This window comes from Monodon monoceros, unplaced genomic scaffold (genome assembly GCF_005190385.1).
Source record: "Monodon monoceros isolate NGI ecotype Baffin Bay Population unplaced genomic scaffold, NGI_Narwhal_1 Super_Scaffold_5, whole genome shotgun sequence".
NCBI classification, from domain to species: domain Eukaryota; kingdom Metazoa; phylum Chordata; class Mammalia; order Artiodactyla; family Monodontidae; genus Monodon; species Monodon monoceros.
This window is the reverse complement of record NW_021703782.1, coordinates 72,977,569-72,996,530: the sequence shown is the minus strand read 5'-3', so window position 1 is coordinate 72,996,530 and position 18,962 is coordinate 72,977,569. Positions and strand designations below refer to the sequence as shown.

The following is an 18,962-nucleotide window of genomic DNA, read 5'->3' as shown; positions in this document are numbered from 1 at the left end:
CTAAAGCAGCGTTGGTCCCACAGAACTTTCTGTGATCTTGGAAATGTTCTATAAATTGATGTAGTCCAACATGCTAGCCATTAGTTGTATGTGGCAAACTGGACATTTGAGATGTAGTCAGTATGACTGATAAACTGAATTTTTAATTTTAATCAAGTTAAAATTAAACAGCCACAAATGGCTAGTGGTAACTATATTGAACAGCACAGCTCTAAAGCATCAAGGCTTTCAGTAACATGACAACTTTTTGACAAACTAAAGAGGCACGCAATAAATATCTGCCGTCATCGATAACCTCTATCCATCCTCCCTCCTAGCTCTTCTCAAGTAAGAACAAACACAGAACTAAAACAGCAACAACCAAAAAGCCCACATGACTTTTTACAGCAATCTCCCTTGAATAAAACTAGTAATCTTTAATATATACGAGTGGCATAGTCAAAGATGAAAATAAACTAAAGCCAGCAAAACAAAGAATTAGAAATAAGCATACTAGAAGTTATTTATGTTTAATGCTTAAAAGTCTGAATGCACAAACAATCTACCATTATAGAAGTACTGGTGGTCGATACAATGCATTAGAACTATGTACAATGCACAGTTTAGTATCAAAATCTTTCTACACTGTAGAGTTTTACGAAACTGTTAAAGACATCAAACACTAAGCACTTAAGACACCGTTTTTTTTTTTCCTGCTACCACATTAGGAACGTCAATGGACAATCCATTTTAACTTGCAGCATCCATCCATTTCTAGTATGAAATTAAGTAATTTTCTACTTATACAATAAAGTTTATCTACACAGTTCTCTTGATTTTGATCCATAGCAGCAAAGGCACTGTACATCAGCAGATCCACAGACTTAAAAGATTTTTAAAGCATTCAAACAAAAAATAGTAATAAAAAAAAAGGAGTCACATATCATAGCTTAACAGCAACAACAACAACATAAAAGTTAACAACGATGTTTCTGGCACAATGGCACAGCCTGTGTCCATTTCAGGGACATCCAGCTAAGACATGGAAAGAACCGGAGGTAAAGAAAGCAAGTTCTCATCCCAGGTGAGAGTCCATTCTTTCTGATTTTCAGAGGGAGGTCCTTGCAAATCCTCCTCTGCTCCTTGTCTTGTAAAAGACTTGACTTGCACAGTGGGAGGGATCCTCCCCTGAATCTGTGCAGTTCCCAAAGAACATGCCAAAAAATAACCCATCATTTCTCGTGTTGACAAAACTACCCAAAGGTATACATCTCCCTCTGCAAAGAAATGTGGCAAAAATACCCAGAAGGGATTAAGTTCTCCCTCTGAGGCCAAATTTAATTTGTTCATCTGTCTATAATACAATAAAAAAAGGGAATTAAAAACATATTACAAAGACACTTGTCAACAAGTCAAAAAAAGAAAAAAAGAAAAAGTCCAATTACTTTTATCGAATATAATCTAAAGCTATAGATATATTGGTTAAAGTTGTCCAAATAGACTCAAATGAATATGACATGGTCTGTCACCTTCTAATTATTCAAATTTCCAAACATCTTTAAAATAAGTAAAAAACAAAAACATCTAACAACACAGCAACATATTGCTTCCATATGTAATTATACATTTCACATCTCTATACAGTCATTAGTCTACATTTAGTGACATTTTTAATCAGTTATTTTAAACCTTCCTTTCCCCTCCTTTGCCAAAAAAAGGGGGGGAGGGGTATCAAATACAACTCATCTTCATTATCAATGCAGGAGCAGACAGCTTTATTTAGTCAGTCATTGTTAGAAAGCCTTCTTTAAACAAAATAAATATATTACAGATATAATACATAATTAAAGATTCCTTTCACTGTTAAGTAGGGTTTATCCATGTTCTTCCGAGTAGATAGCTGAAGATTTGGTATCACAGGTTCTTAACGAGTATTCACAATTCAACAGCAGGAAGGAAGTGGGGGAAGGCGGGGACTGAGCTCCACGACTGCAATGAGTACTGGAAATCCTTGGTTTCGGATGCGGGGGAACAGAAGGATGACAGAACAAAGTGCTACAAGGAGGAGTCCAGTTCGCATGAAGATTTGTCCTTAATAAATAACTTCATAAACCGTGGCCTTCTTATCCCCAGAGCCAGTGACAATGTATTTGTCATCCACAGAAATGTCACAGCTGAGCACCGATGAGGATTCTTTGGACTGGGAAGAGACACACGAACACGTTAAAGACTGAAAGAAAACCCATGAACACTGAGAGGCAGGCCTGGAGGATCTGGAGCAAAAAGAAGCATAACATGTTCCCTTGACCAAAACAGGAGCCCAAGCGAGGAAAGGCAGTCCTGGACGCTGATGAAGGAAGGCTCTACTTCAAATCCCAGTCTCCAGCTAAGAGCACAGGGTTCTCAGTGTGAAAACCCTCACCTTCACTCGGATGGCTTGGATGTAGACGGAGCTGCAGAATGCTAGACACGTCACTTAACCTGTCTCGGCCCTCACCTTCCGTAAAAGAGGTAATTAGGTAAAGACAGCTTACCTGTCTGCCACGACAGAAGGTGGCCTCGGAGTCCAGGTGAGGTAATAGTGGGGAAGCATATTGAAAATACTATAGTTTTTGAGATAGGGAATGTAAAAATATTTCAACATAAAACCTCGTTGTCCCCTATGTAAAAATAGAATATAAATGTGCAAGTGGGGAGGAGTTCAATAGTTAGGAAGAAAAATGTTACCACTCTTATTAGAGCTCCAAATACCATGTTCAACTACACCCACTGCAAAGCAGTCACGGTTAACTTAACTAAACTGTGCTAAACAAACAAACAAACAAAGCCCACAGGATTTTAACTGGGACTTTGAACGTTTGACACGCAGATGCTAACCTACTACCAGTGTTTCTCAAACTTTTGGAACGCAACCTGTAATAAATACATTTTACTTCACAACCCAGAGACCCGAGACATAATTTTACTTCATAACCCAGAGAAACGAGATATAATACTTATACTCACTACAAAAAATATACTCTTAACATTTTTTATTTCATTTTTTAAAAAAGTGCTGGTTGGGACCATCTAAAAGGTTGTGATCGACAATACAAAAACCACTGTATTACATTATAAACTTCATGACAGTAAGAATCTGCTATTTTTGTCCTATGATCTTGCACAGTACTTTCACTCAATATATGCAGTTTTAGATTCAAATGAATTAATCTCCTCTACGACTTAGTACCACATGGTCAAGAAAACTGCAACGCTGTTATGTTATTCCTAAAAACAGACCACCACCTAGAAAATAACATCCTAAACACAGAAGGTTAAAAAGGAAATCTTCTTTAACTTGCCTATGAAATTCTCACCTACTAGCAAGAGAGAAGAGAGAGATCTGTATGTGAGTGTGTATCATGCCTACAATCTGGTTCTCCTGCAAATAATTCCACAAACTACACAAAGTACCACTGAGTTAATAAAAGTTCATAAAATGAATCAAGATTTATTACACTTTTCCACAGCACTCTTTTGGGGGCGGGAAATCAGGAATAACAACACGAATGAATATTCAAGCAAAATGCTCAAATTTTAAACAAAAATTTTAAAAGCCATAATTAAAATTAAATAAATAAATAAATTTCACAGAAGACATGAAACTGCTACTCTAACATGTAAAAAGGGATGGGGTGTGAAGAGCTAGTTAGGGCCACGGGCACGGCACCTGGGCTCTGAGCTCAGAGAGAAATGGACACAACTCCTGTCTGCACAGCTTGCAGCTGTGACCCTAGTCTCCCCCTCAGGCACAGTTTTCCCCTCTGTGCGATGGGAGTGACACTAGCTCCTACCTCCTAGGACACGTCCGTGCGTTATTAACCTGCGAGAAGGCACAGAGAACCATGCAGTGAGCGCACAGTGGGTGAAGGCTACACAAGTGAAGTGTTACCTGGAATATACTGGCCCCGTAAGGTGTTCTCCAGGCATTCAGAAGGTTGTCCTTTCCCGTGCTTACAAACCATTTGCCTATAGGAACAGGGTTTCAAAAAAGGTAGTGTTTATTCCTTTGTCAGAGTCCTGAGACTTGTGTTACAGAGCGTCAAATGATACACAGAAAACTCACCTAATCTAATCTGCAACAAATAAGAGTTTCTTTTCGTTGGAAAAATAAAGCCCACTCTCCTAGATTTAATGAGTCATTTATACTCAGGACAAGGATAAAGTGGATAAACTGCAGAAAATTACATGGTATTTGGGAAGCAGGCATGCATGAGGAAGTAATATAATTCTGAAGAGGGACACGTCAATGAACTAAAGACCGGACTTGAAGTGAATCAGGAGGAAGGACGAATGACAGGCAGTGGACGCCAGGGGCCTGCTTACCACAATGGGCGAACTTGAGTGACAGGACGCAGCTCTCGTGGAGATGGAGCTGGTACTTGTCGGGCTTGGTGACGTGCAGCACCTCCACGTTGCTGTTCTCCATCCCCACCGCCAGCCACTCTCCAGTTGGGCAGTAGCCCAGAGAAAAGATCTAGAATTAAAACAGGTGACGGTGATGGTGGCTATAGAGGACACACTTCCTTTAAAGAGGAGGCACTGCTTCCCCTCTGGGGATACTACTTAAATAATGAAGGAAATCAAGATAATGTGAATTGTACAGGAAGAAATCAAAGTCAAAGGGTGTGATCCCAAGTAATGAGTCAGATCTCCACAATCTAACTTACTAATCAATTGTGTGAAATTCAAAGATCTATAGAGTAATGGTCATTGAAATTAAAACCTGCTAAAAGCCTGTAATAAATGAAATTTTTTCTGTCCTTCGATAAAATATATACTGTTGTATTTTGACAGAAAACAACAAAATTTTTAGTTATCTAATTCAGAGTAAAAGTGACTCTGTCATGTGGTCAATGAATTGCCGCTGAAGTCTCTCACATATTTCACAAAACCAGGTCTCTAAAATGTCACGTGCACGAGTGCACACCTGGGAGGTGAAGTCGTGCTGCTGCAGCTGCCGCCCTTCGCGCAGGTCCCAGGACCGGACCGTGTTGTCCAAGCCGCCCGTCCAGAGCTTGGTGCCATCGTTAGAAATGTCAATACAGCTGGCCCCGTCTGTGTGGCCCTGGAATTGCCTGAAGATGTCAACATGGAGAAAAGTCCTTCAACCGTTAATTTTTAGGTGAACTCAGTTTAGAATTCCTCAGCCATCAATTTCATTACAGGCCCTATGCGTAGATTTCCTTTTGGTTTATTATATTTTCTATTATTCAAAGTAATAACAAAGCATATACGTAGAGAGATTAAAGTTTAACTGAGATGCTGAATCTCCTGCACGTTTTGTTTATTTTTGAACACTTAGGAAGTCCTCTTCAAATTACTCTTATGCTAAAAACAACTGAAACAACTGATGGAAGAAATTCTCCACCTGGATCAAAAGAAAACACAGCCACATGAAAATGAACTAATCCAAGATATAACCTGAGACCTATTCTGTCGGTGTGATGTGAAAGAAGGCGAGCATTTCAGAGGGTGCGAGGAGTCGTTTCCCTTCTAAAAGCTCTGGGGATGGGCACAGTGAGCAGCAGAACAAATCCTGCCAGCGAGCAACAACGCAACTGTAGGAGGCTGTGCAGGATGAGAGGCTGTGCTCTCAAGGAAGGAGCGTGGAAAGCACCTCAGTGTGACTCTCAGCTGCCCCAGGAGCAGGTAAAATGTACGAAAGACACGGGGGCCGGGGCCTCGAAGCAGTTCCTCATAAGAGCCTTACTCAAAAGGGGAAAACGTGATTAACTGTTTTGTTTTTGGAATCATTTATAGAGCTCCGTCCTGCAAAATACATTACAGACAGACAGCAGGGGCCTCTTCTCCTTCCACCCTCCCCTGGACCTGTAGCTGGGCTCCACTACACCCTCTGCACACCCGTTAGCGGATCACACCTCTGGCTTCCTGCTCTCTCAGGTGCTGACATCTGGAGACACACGTGTTTCAGGGCTTTTCCTATCAGTGCCGATCCTCCACAACCTCATTTCTAAACAAACAGTTATGTCTATCCATCCTGTAAGGTGGGACAACAGATTATCTAGATCATTTCAGGCTGAGGCGCACCCAACACAATGCCTGGGCCCAGGGTAAGAGCTCAATGATCATTTGTCGAAGGAAAGAACGTGTCAGATACACGCAGCTCCAAGGACTGCGCCACGCACTGCGAACCTTCTCAGTGAGTACCTACTGACAACGATGGTTTGTTAGCACAGGTGGCAAACTACATAAGTCTAACGAGCTCATGAGGTCACGGGCACCTTATGTGCATTAATTATGTAAAACTGACCTCCTGGGACTTCCCTCGTAGTGCAGTGGTTAAGAATCCGCCTGCCAATGCAGGGGACACGGGTTCGAGCCCTGGTCCGGGAAGATCTCACATGCTGCAGTGCCACAAAGCCCGTGTGCCACAACTACTGAGCCTGTGTGCCACAACTACTGAAGCCTGCATGCCTAGAGCCCGTGCTCCGCAACAAGAGAAGTCACCGCAATGAGAAGCCCGAGCACTGCAACAAAGACCCAACACAGCCAAAGATAAATAAATACATAAATAAATTTATAAAAAAGAAAAATAAATAAAACCGACCTCCTATTTTAAAACCTGAATTGGTGATGCTCAGTATAATTAAAAAAAAAAAAAAAAGAAAGAAAGAAAACAACCCCTCATCCGATAAAGTTCAAATGGTGCAGAAAACAAGATTTTACAGCATCTTAAAACGGTCCTATTCTTAACAATTTTTAGTAAGACAGTTATGTTTCATCTTTTTAAAAAGACACACACACAGCTCTCTGGCACAGCACAGGTAAATCCAGTGCCCTGGTCAGGGACCCTGCTGACCCACCTCACCAGCGTCTGGTTGTGCAGGTCCCACACGGCGATGTTGCCGTCGCTGCAGCATGAGAAGCAGACCTTGGAGTCGGGGCTGATGGCCAAGGCGTAGCAGGCGGGGGCCGAGGACGTCAGCTCTGCCTTGATGCGCGGGGTGGGAGCCGCCAGGTCCCAAATGGACAGGGTACTGGCTTCCCCTCCCACAATTAGGGTGCGACCATCAGGGAGCAGTCGGCAGGAACGGATGTAGTTATCCCTGTTCTGTAGAGACAAAACCCATCAAGAGGTTATTCATGAGGAAAGGAAAACAGCATTAACATGAGAGCAAAAATCCATAAAAGTATTGTGTTCCCTCCTGGTTTCAATGAGCTATTTTCACTTATGACAATGATAAAGTGGATTAATGCTAGTAAATTACATGAAATTAAGGAAGTACTTAAACTTGATCTACAAAATTCAGTACTGAGATATTTAATCCTAATTAGCATGAAAATGCAAAGATCTAGACCCACTCTCGGCACCAGCGAATCAAGCCGCCGCCTGAGTCTGAGTCGTTCGCACATGCAGACGCAGCAGCGCTCACAACCCTGGAGGAGGCACACCGTGAACGGGGTACACACGGCCTGGCTGCTGAAAGGCCCTCTTTCTGCTGCCAGACAAGTGCCAGGGAGTTAGAGACCTTGTGGTCCCTTCCGTTCGCCTGGCCCTGCGTTACCTGGCCGAGGGACAGCACGGGCTCGATTAAGCAGCACCAACTGGAGGCAAGGCTTGACCAAGGCGTGTTACGTGACAGAGGACACCACGTCCTCCCAGCTCGTGAGGTTACGGGAGTCTTGTGCAGTCACCTGAAACCGACCCAGCATCATGCTGCCGCGAAACGTGCTACTGCTGGTCCGAGGATGAAAATCAAACTGAAATTTCCTAAATAACCCGAGGACGAATACCCATGAGACAGCTAACGGGGTAGCTAGTGTTTGCCACGTGAAGTATTAAGTTACTCTTGTCTCACAGTGTGACAGATTCTGATACTTGGGTGCACTCTCACAGAAACCATCGTGGGCTCGTAGTTTTCTTAAACTCCTCTATCAGATAGGAAAGCAAGTGGTCTGCCTGCTCCCGTGCACTGGGCAGGGTGAATGAAAACTGCACTGGAGCAAGTGCCACACGTGAAGAACCGGATAAATGTACCTTAAGTAACTGAAAGAAGACACCTTCTCGTCAGCGCTCCAAGTCAAACAGCACAAATCACTGGAGACAACTACCCGCTTGGGATCAATTCTGTGTGTTGCTGGTACATCCAGGTCCTATTTTCTGCATGAGGGCTTAAACCATGTTCATCCACGTTCACTCACCAGACAGTCGAGCTGAGAGACGGGGCTCTTGTTGCCGGGGTGGCTGATGTCCCAGACCTTGACGCAGCCCTTGCCGCCCGTGTACACGTGTCGCGTGGGGTTGCTGATGGTCACCGCACACACCACCTCCCCGTGGTTCAGGGTGTTGATCTGGCGAGCGTGGCGGGGGATGCCGGGGCCAATGAGGGCGTCCGGGGGGAAGGGGACAGGCTGCATCTGACCGTCCGCAGTAACGTGGAAGGAGTATGCTCTAAGGCAGTGGCGAGGAGAAAAGATAGGAAAGGGAGAATGCAAAAAATGTTACTTAACTGATCACTGTAATGAGACGAGAAATAAAACATTTTCAGTGCTACGTATGATTTGCAAACAAGTCAAATTTACTGAATATGGTGGAAAGAACATAACTTTCAGAGCCACTGAGCTAAATCTATGATCAAATACCGCATCAACTCTTTGCTAGCTGCTGTGTGACATCAGTAGTTACATAACCTCTCTGAACCTTACTTGATTCTGATCTTTAAAATGGAGTGAAGGCTACCTACGCTTCTTAGAGAATAAGATCACCAATGCCCAGCATAGTAACTACTTCTCCAGGACACTCTACAAACTTGCATTGCCTTCTACTTCAGGTGATTCAGAAGCCTGTGGTAAGATTTTAACCTATAGATCACTTCACTCCAATCAAGTGACTTACTAATGAAAATCTGTAAGCTAAAATTATCAAGTTTTAAGGTGTTAAGAGGATCTAGGCCTAGATACTGAAATGGCATATGACCCACCAAAAAAGGAAAAAAAAAAATTTGGATTAAGTCCCATCAGACTTGACAATAACAAATCCTAGTAATCCCATTCCCAATGGAGTCAGAACCTAAAAAAGCATCCTGTGTGACTGCCCCAGAGGCCCACCTGTGAGTTCCTATCAGCAGCTCCAACTCCAGGCCATTTCCAGGGAAAACCCTCCAGTTGTGAAAGCATTTGGCTCTAAAACGCAACTTAAGTTAAAGCATCTCCCTCAACAGACACCTCTATTCTTAAGGCACTGAAGTCAGGGAACAGTCAGCAAGTGAGGCTGTTGGGATGCATGTTGGGTTTCAGGAGGCAGGAGATGTCGGTGGTAGGCAGGAGGGAGCAGGGCCTGTCTTGGGGAACCATCACGGGCAGTAGCCCACTTTGGAGATGATATCATTGTCTTTGGCACTGAGCTTCAGAATGTGCTCTGTTTATGGGAAGAAGTTTATGAAAGACATACCAAGGGAAAACATTTGTGGGTAGACAAAGGACAGGAGCTTGGACCTATCGGGGAAGTTTTAGAACCAAAACAGTTTACAGTTCCCTAATGCAAAAATCTACAGGCTAGCCACATGCATCAAAATTCAGCCCATTATTGAGGGGACATCATCACCAAAGTCCCAAATGTCCCCAGAAAGGATGCGGCTGTGGCAGATTTGGGGGCCAGAGGGCAGAGGGCTTTCTCTCTCTCTGTAAATTACGCAGAGAAGTGGGTTAGAACTGGGCTGTAGAAGAGAAGGAGTATGTCGGACTGCTGAGGGGGAAGTGGTGGGAAGCTGGGGAGACAAGAGACATATTCCCGTGGTCGAAGCAACGGACTTGGAGAAATGTTGGATGCGTGGCCTGGGAGAGAGAGATGCTGAGCAGAGCTCTCAGGCTCGGAACCCAGGTGGCTAGGTAGGCCACAATACATTAGTGAAGGTGACAGGGAAGCATAACCGAAGGGTACAGACGTGGGGAGGTAAATGGTACGGTTTTCTTCAACCTGAGGGCAGGTGAGAACCCAAACATCTCAACCAGAAGTTGAGCACTGTGATTCAGAAGAGAGTTCAGGTCAGAAAGATCGATGTGTGCTCATCCACAAAGAAGTGATAGTTGAAGCTAAAGGAGCAGAAAAGAATAATCCTGGGGCAGATTATATAATGAGTAGACTAGATACAAAATTTAAGAAAATGCTTACAACATGTAGGGGACCTCCAGCAAGAGCAGTCAGAGAGGCAGATAATCAGGAGAGACAAGAACATGGAGAGGGGGAGCAGATGGTCAATCACATATTTCTTGGGTTATCCCAGTGCGAGAAGTACTTGGGGATGCAACAGAAAGGACTGGGGGTACAACAGAGAGAAAAAAACCCCACCTACTCCTTATTCTCCAAAAGTTACTTTCTGGGGGCTGGGGGTAGGTGGCAGGTAGGTTGAGGGGTTGATTCATTAGTGAGATACTAACATATATAAAGATTAAAATGTCAGATGGTCAATGCTATGAACAATGGACAGGCCATGTACTCTGGGAATTGGACAAAGTGAGAAGAACAGGGAAATTCATGGCAATGGGGCTGCAATATAAAGAACAGGTATTAATTTCCTTGGCCAAGAAAGGAAGATGGTATGAGAAGGAGTATGGTACACTGAAGGCCAGAGGGAGGCAGGATGCTTGCGCTATTCACTTAGTCAGAAAATATTTATTAAATACCCAGTATGAATCAGGTACTATCAGATGCTGGGGAATCAGAGGTGAGTAAGATATCCAAAGTCCCTATCCTCCAGCGCCCACATCCCAGAAGGGAAAAGAGCTAATACATAAGCTGATACATCAGTAACCTCCGACAGCAGTAAATGTGTGCGCGCTCTCTCTCTCTCTCTCTCTCTCACACACACACACCCACATACACACACAGAGTTTCAGATAAAAGAGACGGAAGGCGCGCAGCAAGGTCCGAGGCGGTGTGCAAGCTGAGAGCTGAGGCAGGACCTAGTCTTGCACGCATAGAGAAGGGAGGGGGCGGTCAATGCAAGTCTGAGAAGAAGCAGCAAGGGAGAAAGCCAGGGGCACTCAGGGGAGAGTGACAGGCTGGAGAGGGGTGCAGGGGCCATGTGAAAAAGGGCCTCGTAGGCTGTGAGGCAGAGTCCGGCCTGTTATTCCGAGTGGAGTGGGAAGTCACTGGAGACTTGTGTGCGGGGGAAGTGAGCGCCATGATTCAGTTCATGTTTTCAAAAGACTGTTCTGGTTGTTGGTGGCAGAACGGAAGAGGGAAAACTAGTCAGGGGGCTAGTGCAGCAAGCTATAAGGGGAAGCTAGTAGCCAGGGCTTGAGAGACGGTTAGAAAGCTGGGAACGGATCTGCAATTCCAGATTTCTCTGGGTAGAGGCAGAGAAGGCTGTACTGGATGGCATGCGTGGATCCTGGAGGTGACAGTGAGGGCTGATGACAAGGTCTTCTTTGGGGTAAGTAGGTAACTGAAGTCGAGAAGGGCAGAGGTTCACTAGAGGTGATGTGGCCCAAGCCCTGAGACAATGTTACTGGGGGCCTGACCTTGTGAACAGCAGTGACACCCAGGATGATGGCAGGCTCTGAGTGGACCAAGTGTCAAGTTTTTAATTAATTGGGAAATCTCCCAGCAAGGCTGAGGAGGGGGTAGAGACCCACGGCACAGGCCTGAAAGGGGTTGGGTTTTCACAAGAAGGTAGAAGGAGTTCAGTTCCAGAAGAGACTGGAAAGGAACAGGAGGTGGGGGAGGGAATCAACCACAGCCTTTATCAGCCCTGCCACTGGCTCCGACTGCTGATGTGAAGTGAATGAAAGGGCACCCTTTGGAGGGCTGCAGGTGAAGGGGTCCCCTCGGGAGAGAGCCAGGCATCCGTTCAGGCAAGGAGGGGAAGGCAGTAATACTTGTAGAGAAAGGCTGAGATTCTGAGGGATGACAATGGAGACAAAGGCTAACTGATTTAGCAATTAAGAGGTCATGACGACTAAATCTTAAAGAAAGAAAAAGGAAGATTATTCCAAGTTTAGAGACGGTGTTATACATTCTTAATGATAATCTCCTTGAAGAGACATCCCTTCTCTCCCCTCTAGAATAACTAAATGGTTTTTAAAGAGCCCTGAGAATTTAAAATAGTTAAGAAATCAGGCACACCATTTCTCTTGAAGTTTTCAATATGACATTATTCAACTCAACCACAACCACTCTGTGAGCACCTACTATGTTCCTGGAACTCCCTTATTAAGAATTTCAAGAGTCTAATTGCATTAAGGATATAATGTAGCCCCGTGTTTACTATTTATATAAGACACTCAAAACTGGAAGAAAGAAAGCTCTAGTACATACTTATCATCAGATTTCAACAAACTCTTTGATGTGTAGCTAGCAAAGAGTACTGGAATGTGTAATGAAAGCCAACCTTCCTAGAAATTAGGGAGGCCCAGGCTTGAAAACCTTTTCTTTTTCCACCTAATTAAATGCATCAATACTCCTTATCCACATATTCTGATTTAGATGTCATGCTGAGGTACAGTATCAGGTAAGACACTTGCCTTGCCCATAAGTGGCTTGTAATCTAGGAAGCATGATGAGAAAAGTACAGAAGTGATTACAATACCAGGTGCAAGATGGGAAGGATGAAGTTCTGTGGTGGTTCAAAAACCAAAAATAAAGCTTACGTTTCATGAGAGACATGGTACTGGAGATGGGTTTTAGAGAATGGAAGGATTTTTCCAAAGAGGGAGGAAGATGGAAAAACCATTCCAGGTGGAGGGAGCAGCTCTAAAAGGAAGAGGTAAAATGATCTGGGAAAGTCCTGGATTGGTTTTAACTGGGGAATTCACTTACTCAACAATGACCCAACACAGTAAGTACTTGAAGCAGCTGGCCCGAGTACAGCCTGATAAAATACACTGCACGCGCGCGCGCGCACACACACACACACACACACACACACACACACACAATGTATAAGAGGGAGGGCCTAGAAGGTCGGCCTGAGAATTCCACAAACAGAATTTACTGAAGAGTGTTTTTAGGAGGAGGAGGAGTGGGACATTACTGGGGCAAAGCCACTCATAGAATAAATTTGGTAGCAAGGAGTACAATGGATAGGAGGAATAAGAGACAATTATTTGAATAATCTAGACGAGAGGCAATGGGGGACCTGAACTGGGCAAGGAGAAGGATGACACACTAGAAGTAACTGGATATGAAACTGTGTAGGACTCAACTAATGAGATGTGAGGAAGAAGCCAATAATAACTGAGTTTCTGAGCTCAGGGAACAAGGAACAGAGTACTCTGAAAACCAGGCAATTGGGAGGAACACCTAGTCTGGGGAAGCATTTTGTGAATATGATGAATTTGTAGTGCAAGTAATACACACTCAAGATGTCCAGCTGAGATGTCCAACAAAGAACTAAAAATACGGGGCTGGAAGGAATAGGGGCAGGGAGACAGAGAAATTCTCTCTCGGGAGGCAAAGCTACTAAAAGCTAAGAGTGATCTCCAAGGGAGATGGTGAAAAGAAAGGAAGTTTGGACTTTCTGACAGAACTATACTTCAAACAATTCAGACATCTGCAAATCTACCTGTTTAAAACGTGTATCGAAGTTGCTGTTTTATTTGGATCATCATCTTTTGATGAAACTCCAGCATAGTCGAGAAGATCCTTGGCCTTCCCACCTCCACCTCCCCCTACGAGAGGCCCACTTCAGTAATGCCAAACTCATCAGTTCCATGCTTTGCGACACCTTGCCCAAGTTTCCAACGTCTCACGAGATAGAACTAGACCTTGAATTCACAATGAAAGGTCTGGCTGTTGTACTGATACTTCATGCAGGAGGACAGAAGACTGGGTTCTAGTAGCATGTGAACCCACTAGCAGGTTAGCCAGCCCACAAATACTTGAGGGTTGGCTGTGTGTCAGGAATTGTTCCTATTTTGAAAAATCTTGCTTTATAAAAACAAATAAAAACAACAACAGAGAAGAATTTCTGAATTCTGAGCAGCCTAAAACCCATAAATCTGAGATTTTTTGTTATGGCTGAAATCACATGTCATTTCCCATAATATAATTAGTGCAATGGTTTTAATCAAATACTTTTACGCTATTTATAAAAGTCTCATGTAAGTAGCAAGTGAGGAAAAAAGTCCACTTTTGGCTTATGTTGAAATTAAACTGCTGTCATTCTAGTTAGTTATTGAGTGGGACCTTTGCTAATTCACCAGCATAAGCAACTGGACCCAATGTGAATTACCAAATAAATGCTATTTTATTAATTAGTTTGGAACATGCATTTAATTATAATTTTTGATAATATCTAGCAATTATTCTGTAAAAATAATTAGGACAGAGATGCGCGACTGTTGTCTTTCTAGAGAAAGGCAGTTACTTTGTGTGTGTGGTGAGGGAGGCCTTTAGGTGATTTATTATGCTTTATGTTCTAGCACAAAAAATAGTTTTCCTGTTGAAAAACATGTACAAGTTTCATAACTTTGTAAAAATCTTTAATGAAAGTATTTCTCTCTATATGCATAAATGAGTGTGAATTTATAGGCCTTGGTGCCTTGGTAAAGACATACCAATGACAGGAACAGGGAGTCTAATTTACTCAGTCTAATCTCCTTGGGCCATCTCTGCCTCCCACTATGTTCTACTGCATGAGCAATTGAAAGAACGGTAATAACCTGGGCAAAGCTCAAGGGGAAACGATGCTGCAGTTGACTCAAGAGCCACTGCATAGCAAACACTGTGCTAAACATATACCATATCATCGCATCCTCATGCCCTCCTTATCAGGGAGGTGCCAGCCCTGCTGTAAAGATGAGCCAACTGAAGCTCCTAATAAAGTCACTTCCTTCCCAGTGTCAACTGGCAGAGTCAGAATCCAAACTTGCATCTGTCACACTCCAGGATTCATATTCTGTCGAACACACCGCACTCTCTTTGGGGTTCTTGATGTCATTTGCCAATTGCATTTGGCGTGTGTCACTCCAGGAACAAAAATTCTCAGCCACGGAGATTGGTTCAAGATGGCAGATTAGAAGGACGTGCGCTCACTCCCTCTTGTGAGGGCACTGAAATCACCACTAACGGCTGAACAATCATCGACAGGAAGACACTGGAACTCACCAAAAATGATACCCCACATCCAAAGACAAAGGAGAAGCCACAATGACACAGTAGGAGGAGCGCAATCACAGTAAAATCAAATCCCATAACTGCTGGGTGGGTGACTCACGAACTGGAGAACACTTATACCACAGAAGTCCACGCACGGGAGTGAAGGTTCTGAGCCCCACATCAGGCTTCCCAACCTGGGGGGCCGGCAACGGGAGGAGGAATTCCTAGAGAATCAGACTTTCAAAGCTAGAGGGATTTGATTGCAGGACTTTGAGAGGACGAAGGGAAACAGAGACTCCACTCTTAGAGGGCACACACAAAGTAGTGTGCTCATCGGGACCCAGGGGAAGGAGCAGTGACCCCATAGGAGACTGAACCAGACCTACCTGCTAGTGTTGGAGGGTCTCCTGCAGAGGCGGGGTGTGGCTGTGTCTCACCGTGAGGACAAGGACACTGGCAGCAGAAGTTCTGGGAAGTACTCCTTGGAGTGAGCCCTCCCAGAGTCCGCCATTAGCCCCACCAAAGAGCTCGGGTAGGCTGCAGTGTTGGGTTGCCTCAGGCAAAACAACCAACAGGGAGAGAACCCAGCCCCACCCATCAGCAGACAAGTGGATTAAAGTTTTACTGAGCTCTGCCCACCAGAGCAACAGCCAGCTCTACCCACCACCAGTCCCTCCCATCAGGAAACTTGCACAATCCTCTTAGATAGCCTCATCCACCAGAGGGCAGACAGCAGAAGCAAGAACTACAATCCTGCAGCCTGTGGAACAAAAACCACATTCACAGAAAGACAGACAAGATGAAAAGGCAAAGGGCTATGTACCAGATGAAGGAACAAGATAAAACCCCAGAAAAAAAACTAAATGAAGTGGAGATAGGCAACCTTCCAGAAAAAGAATTCAGAATAATGATAGTGAAGATGATCCAGGACCTCGGAAAAACAGTGGAGGCAAAGATCGAGAAGATGCAAGAAACGTTTAACAAAGACCTAGAAGAATTAAAGAACAAACAAACAGGGATGAACAATACAATAACTGAAATGAAAAACACACTAGAAAGAATCAACAGCAGAAGAACGGTAAGTGACCTGGAAGACAGAATAGTGGAATTCACTGCTGTGGAACACAATAAAGAACAAAGAATGCAAAGAAATAAAAACAGCCTAAGAGACCTCTGGGACAACATTAAATGTAACAACATTCACATTATAGGGGTCCCAGAAGAAGAGAGAAAGGACCTGAGAAAATACCTGAAGAGATTATAGTCGAAAACTTCCCTAACATGGGAAAGGAAATAGCCACCCAAGTCCAGGAAGCACAGATAGTCCCAGGCAGGAGAAACCCAAGGAGAAACACGCCGAGACACATAGTAATCAAACTGACAAAAATAAAAGACAAAGAAAAATTACTGAAAGCAACAAGGAAAAAACAACAAATAAAATACAAGGAAACTCCCATAGGGTTAACAGCTGATCTCAGCAGAAACTCTACAAGATAGAAGGGAGTGGCATGATATATTTAAAGTGATGAAGGGGAAGAACCTACAACCAAGATTACCCTGCAGGGATCTCACTCAGATTCGACAGAGAAATCAAAAGCTTTACGGACAAGCAAAAGCTAAGAGAATTCAGCACCACCAAAACAGTTCTGCACCAAATGCTAAAGGAACTTCTCTAAGAGGGGAACACAAGAGAAGAAAAGGACCTACAAAAACAAACCCATAACAATTAACAAAATGATAATAGGAATATACATATCGATAATTACCTTAATCGTGAATGGATTAAATGCTCCAAACAAAAGACACAGGCTCACTGAATGGATACAAAAACAAGACCCGTATATATGCTGTCTATAAGAGACCCACTTCAAACCTAGGGACACATACAGACTGAAAGTGAGGGGAGGGAAAACATATTCCATGCAAATGCAAATCAAAAGAAAGCTGGAGTAGCAATATTCATATCAGATAAAATAGACTTTAAAATAATGAATGTTACAAGAGACAAGGAAGGACACTACACAATGATCAAGGGATCAATCCAAGAAGAAGATATAACAAATATAAACATATATGCACCCAACATAGGAGCACCTCAATACATAAGGTAACTGCTAACGGCTATAAAAGAGGAAACTGACAGTAACACAATAATAGTGGGGGACTTACAACCTCACTTACACCAAGTGACGTTGTTCTGTTTGGACAGGTCATCCAAACAGAAAATTAATAAGGAAACACAAGCTTCAAATGACACAGTAGACCAGATAGATTTAATTGATATTTATAGGACATTCCATCCAAAAACAGCAGATTACACTTTCTTCTCAAGTGTGCACGGAACATTCTCCAGGAGAGATCACATCTTGGGTCACAAATCAAGCCTCAGTAAATTTAAGAAAATTGAAATCGTATCAAGCATCTTTTCTGACCACAACGCTATGAGATTAGAAATCAATTACGGAGGAAAAAAAATGTAAAAAACACAAACACACAGAGGCTAAACAAAACGTTACTAAATGACCAAGAGACCACTGAAGAAATCAAAAAATACCTAGAGACAGGGCTTCCCTGGTGGTGCAGTGGTTGAGAGTCCGCCTGCCGATGCAGGGGACACGGGTTTGTGCCCCGGTCCGGGAAGATCCCACATGCCGCGGAGCGGCTGGGCCCGTGAGCCATGGCCGCTGAGCCTGAGTGTCCAGAGCCTGTGCTCCACAACGGGAGAGGCCACAACAGTGAGAGGCCCGTGTACCGAGAAAAAAAAAAAAAAAAAAAAAAAAACAAAACCTAGAGACAAATGACAATGAAAACATGATGATCCAAAACCTATGGGATACAGCAAAAGCAGTTCTAAGAGCGAAGTTTATAGGAATACAAGCCTACCTCAAGAAACAAGAAAACTCTGAAATAAACAATCTAACCTTACACCTAAAGGAACTAGAGAAAGAAGAACAAAGAAAACCCAAAGTTAGTAGAAGGAAAGAAATCATAAAGATCAGAGCGGAAATAAATGAAATAGAAACAAAGAAAACAATAGCAAAGATCAATAAAACTAAAAGCTGGTTCTTTGAGAAGATAAACAAAATTGATAAACCATTAGCCAGGCTCATCAAGAAAAAGAGGGAGAGGGCTCCAATCAATAAAACTAGAAATGAAAAAAGGAGAAGTTATAACAAAAACCACAGAAATACAAAGCATCCTAACAGACTATTACAAGCAACTCTATGCCAATAACATGCACAACCTGGGAGAAATGGACAAATTCTTAGTAAGGTATAACCTTCCAAGACTGAACCAGGAAGAAATAGAAAATATGAACAGACTAATCACAAGTAATGAAATTGAAACTGTGATTGAAAATCTTCCAACAAACAAAAGTCCAGGACTAGACGCTTCACAGGTGAATTCGATCAAACATTTAGAGAAGAGCTAACACCCATCCTTCTCAAACTCTTCCAAAAAAACTGCAGAGGAAGGAACACTCCCAAACTCATTCTACGAGGCCACCATCACCCTGATACCAAAACCAGACAAAAATACTACAAAAAAAGAAAATTACAGACCAATACCACTGCTGAATATAGATGCAAAAATCCTCAACAAAATACTAGCAAACAGAAGCCAACAACACATTAAAAGGATTATATACCATGATCGAGTGGGATTTATCCCAGGGATGCAAGGATTCTTCAATATATGCAAATAAATCAATGTGACATACCATATTAATAAATTGAAGAAAATCATATGATCATCTCAATAGATGCAGAAAAAACTTTTGACAAAATTCTACACCCATTTATGATAAAAACTGTCCAGAAAGTGGGCACAGAGGGAACCTACCTCAACATAATAAAGGCCACATAAGACAAACCCACAG

The 18,962-nt window shown here is 43.2% G+C and overlaps 1 protein-coding gene across 5 annotated transcripts in view; it reads right to left on the bottom strand.

The window, feature by feature from the left end:
* Positions 1-490: 490 nt before the first annotated feature.
* TLE4 (TLE family member 4, transcriptional corepressor) overlaps positions 491-18,962 on the bottom strand; it is a 150,640-nt gene continuing 132,168 nt past the window's right edge. For all 5 annotated transcript variants that reach the window (XM_029203682.1, XM_029203683.1, XM_029203687.1 and 2 more), the window contains 6 exons: positions 8,185-8,434; positions 6,846-7,093; positions 4,949-5,096; positions 4,345-4,495; positions 3,911-3,987; positions 491-2,179 (listed from right to left, as the gene is read on the bottom strand). In XM_029203682.1, coding sequence (XP_029059515.1) covers positions 2,072-2,179; positions 3,911-3,987; positions 4,345-4,495; positions 4,949-5,096; positions 6,846-7,093; positions 8,185-8,434 — 982 coding nt within the window. In that variant the 3' untranslated portion in view covers positions 491-2,071. The remainder of the gene's footprint in view (positions 2,180-3,910; positions 3,988-4,344; positions 4,496-4,948; positions 5,097-6,845; positions 7,094-8,184; positions 8,435-18,962) is intronic.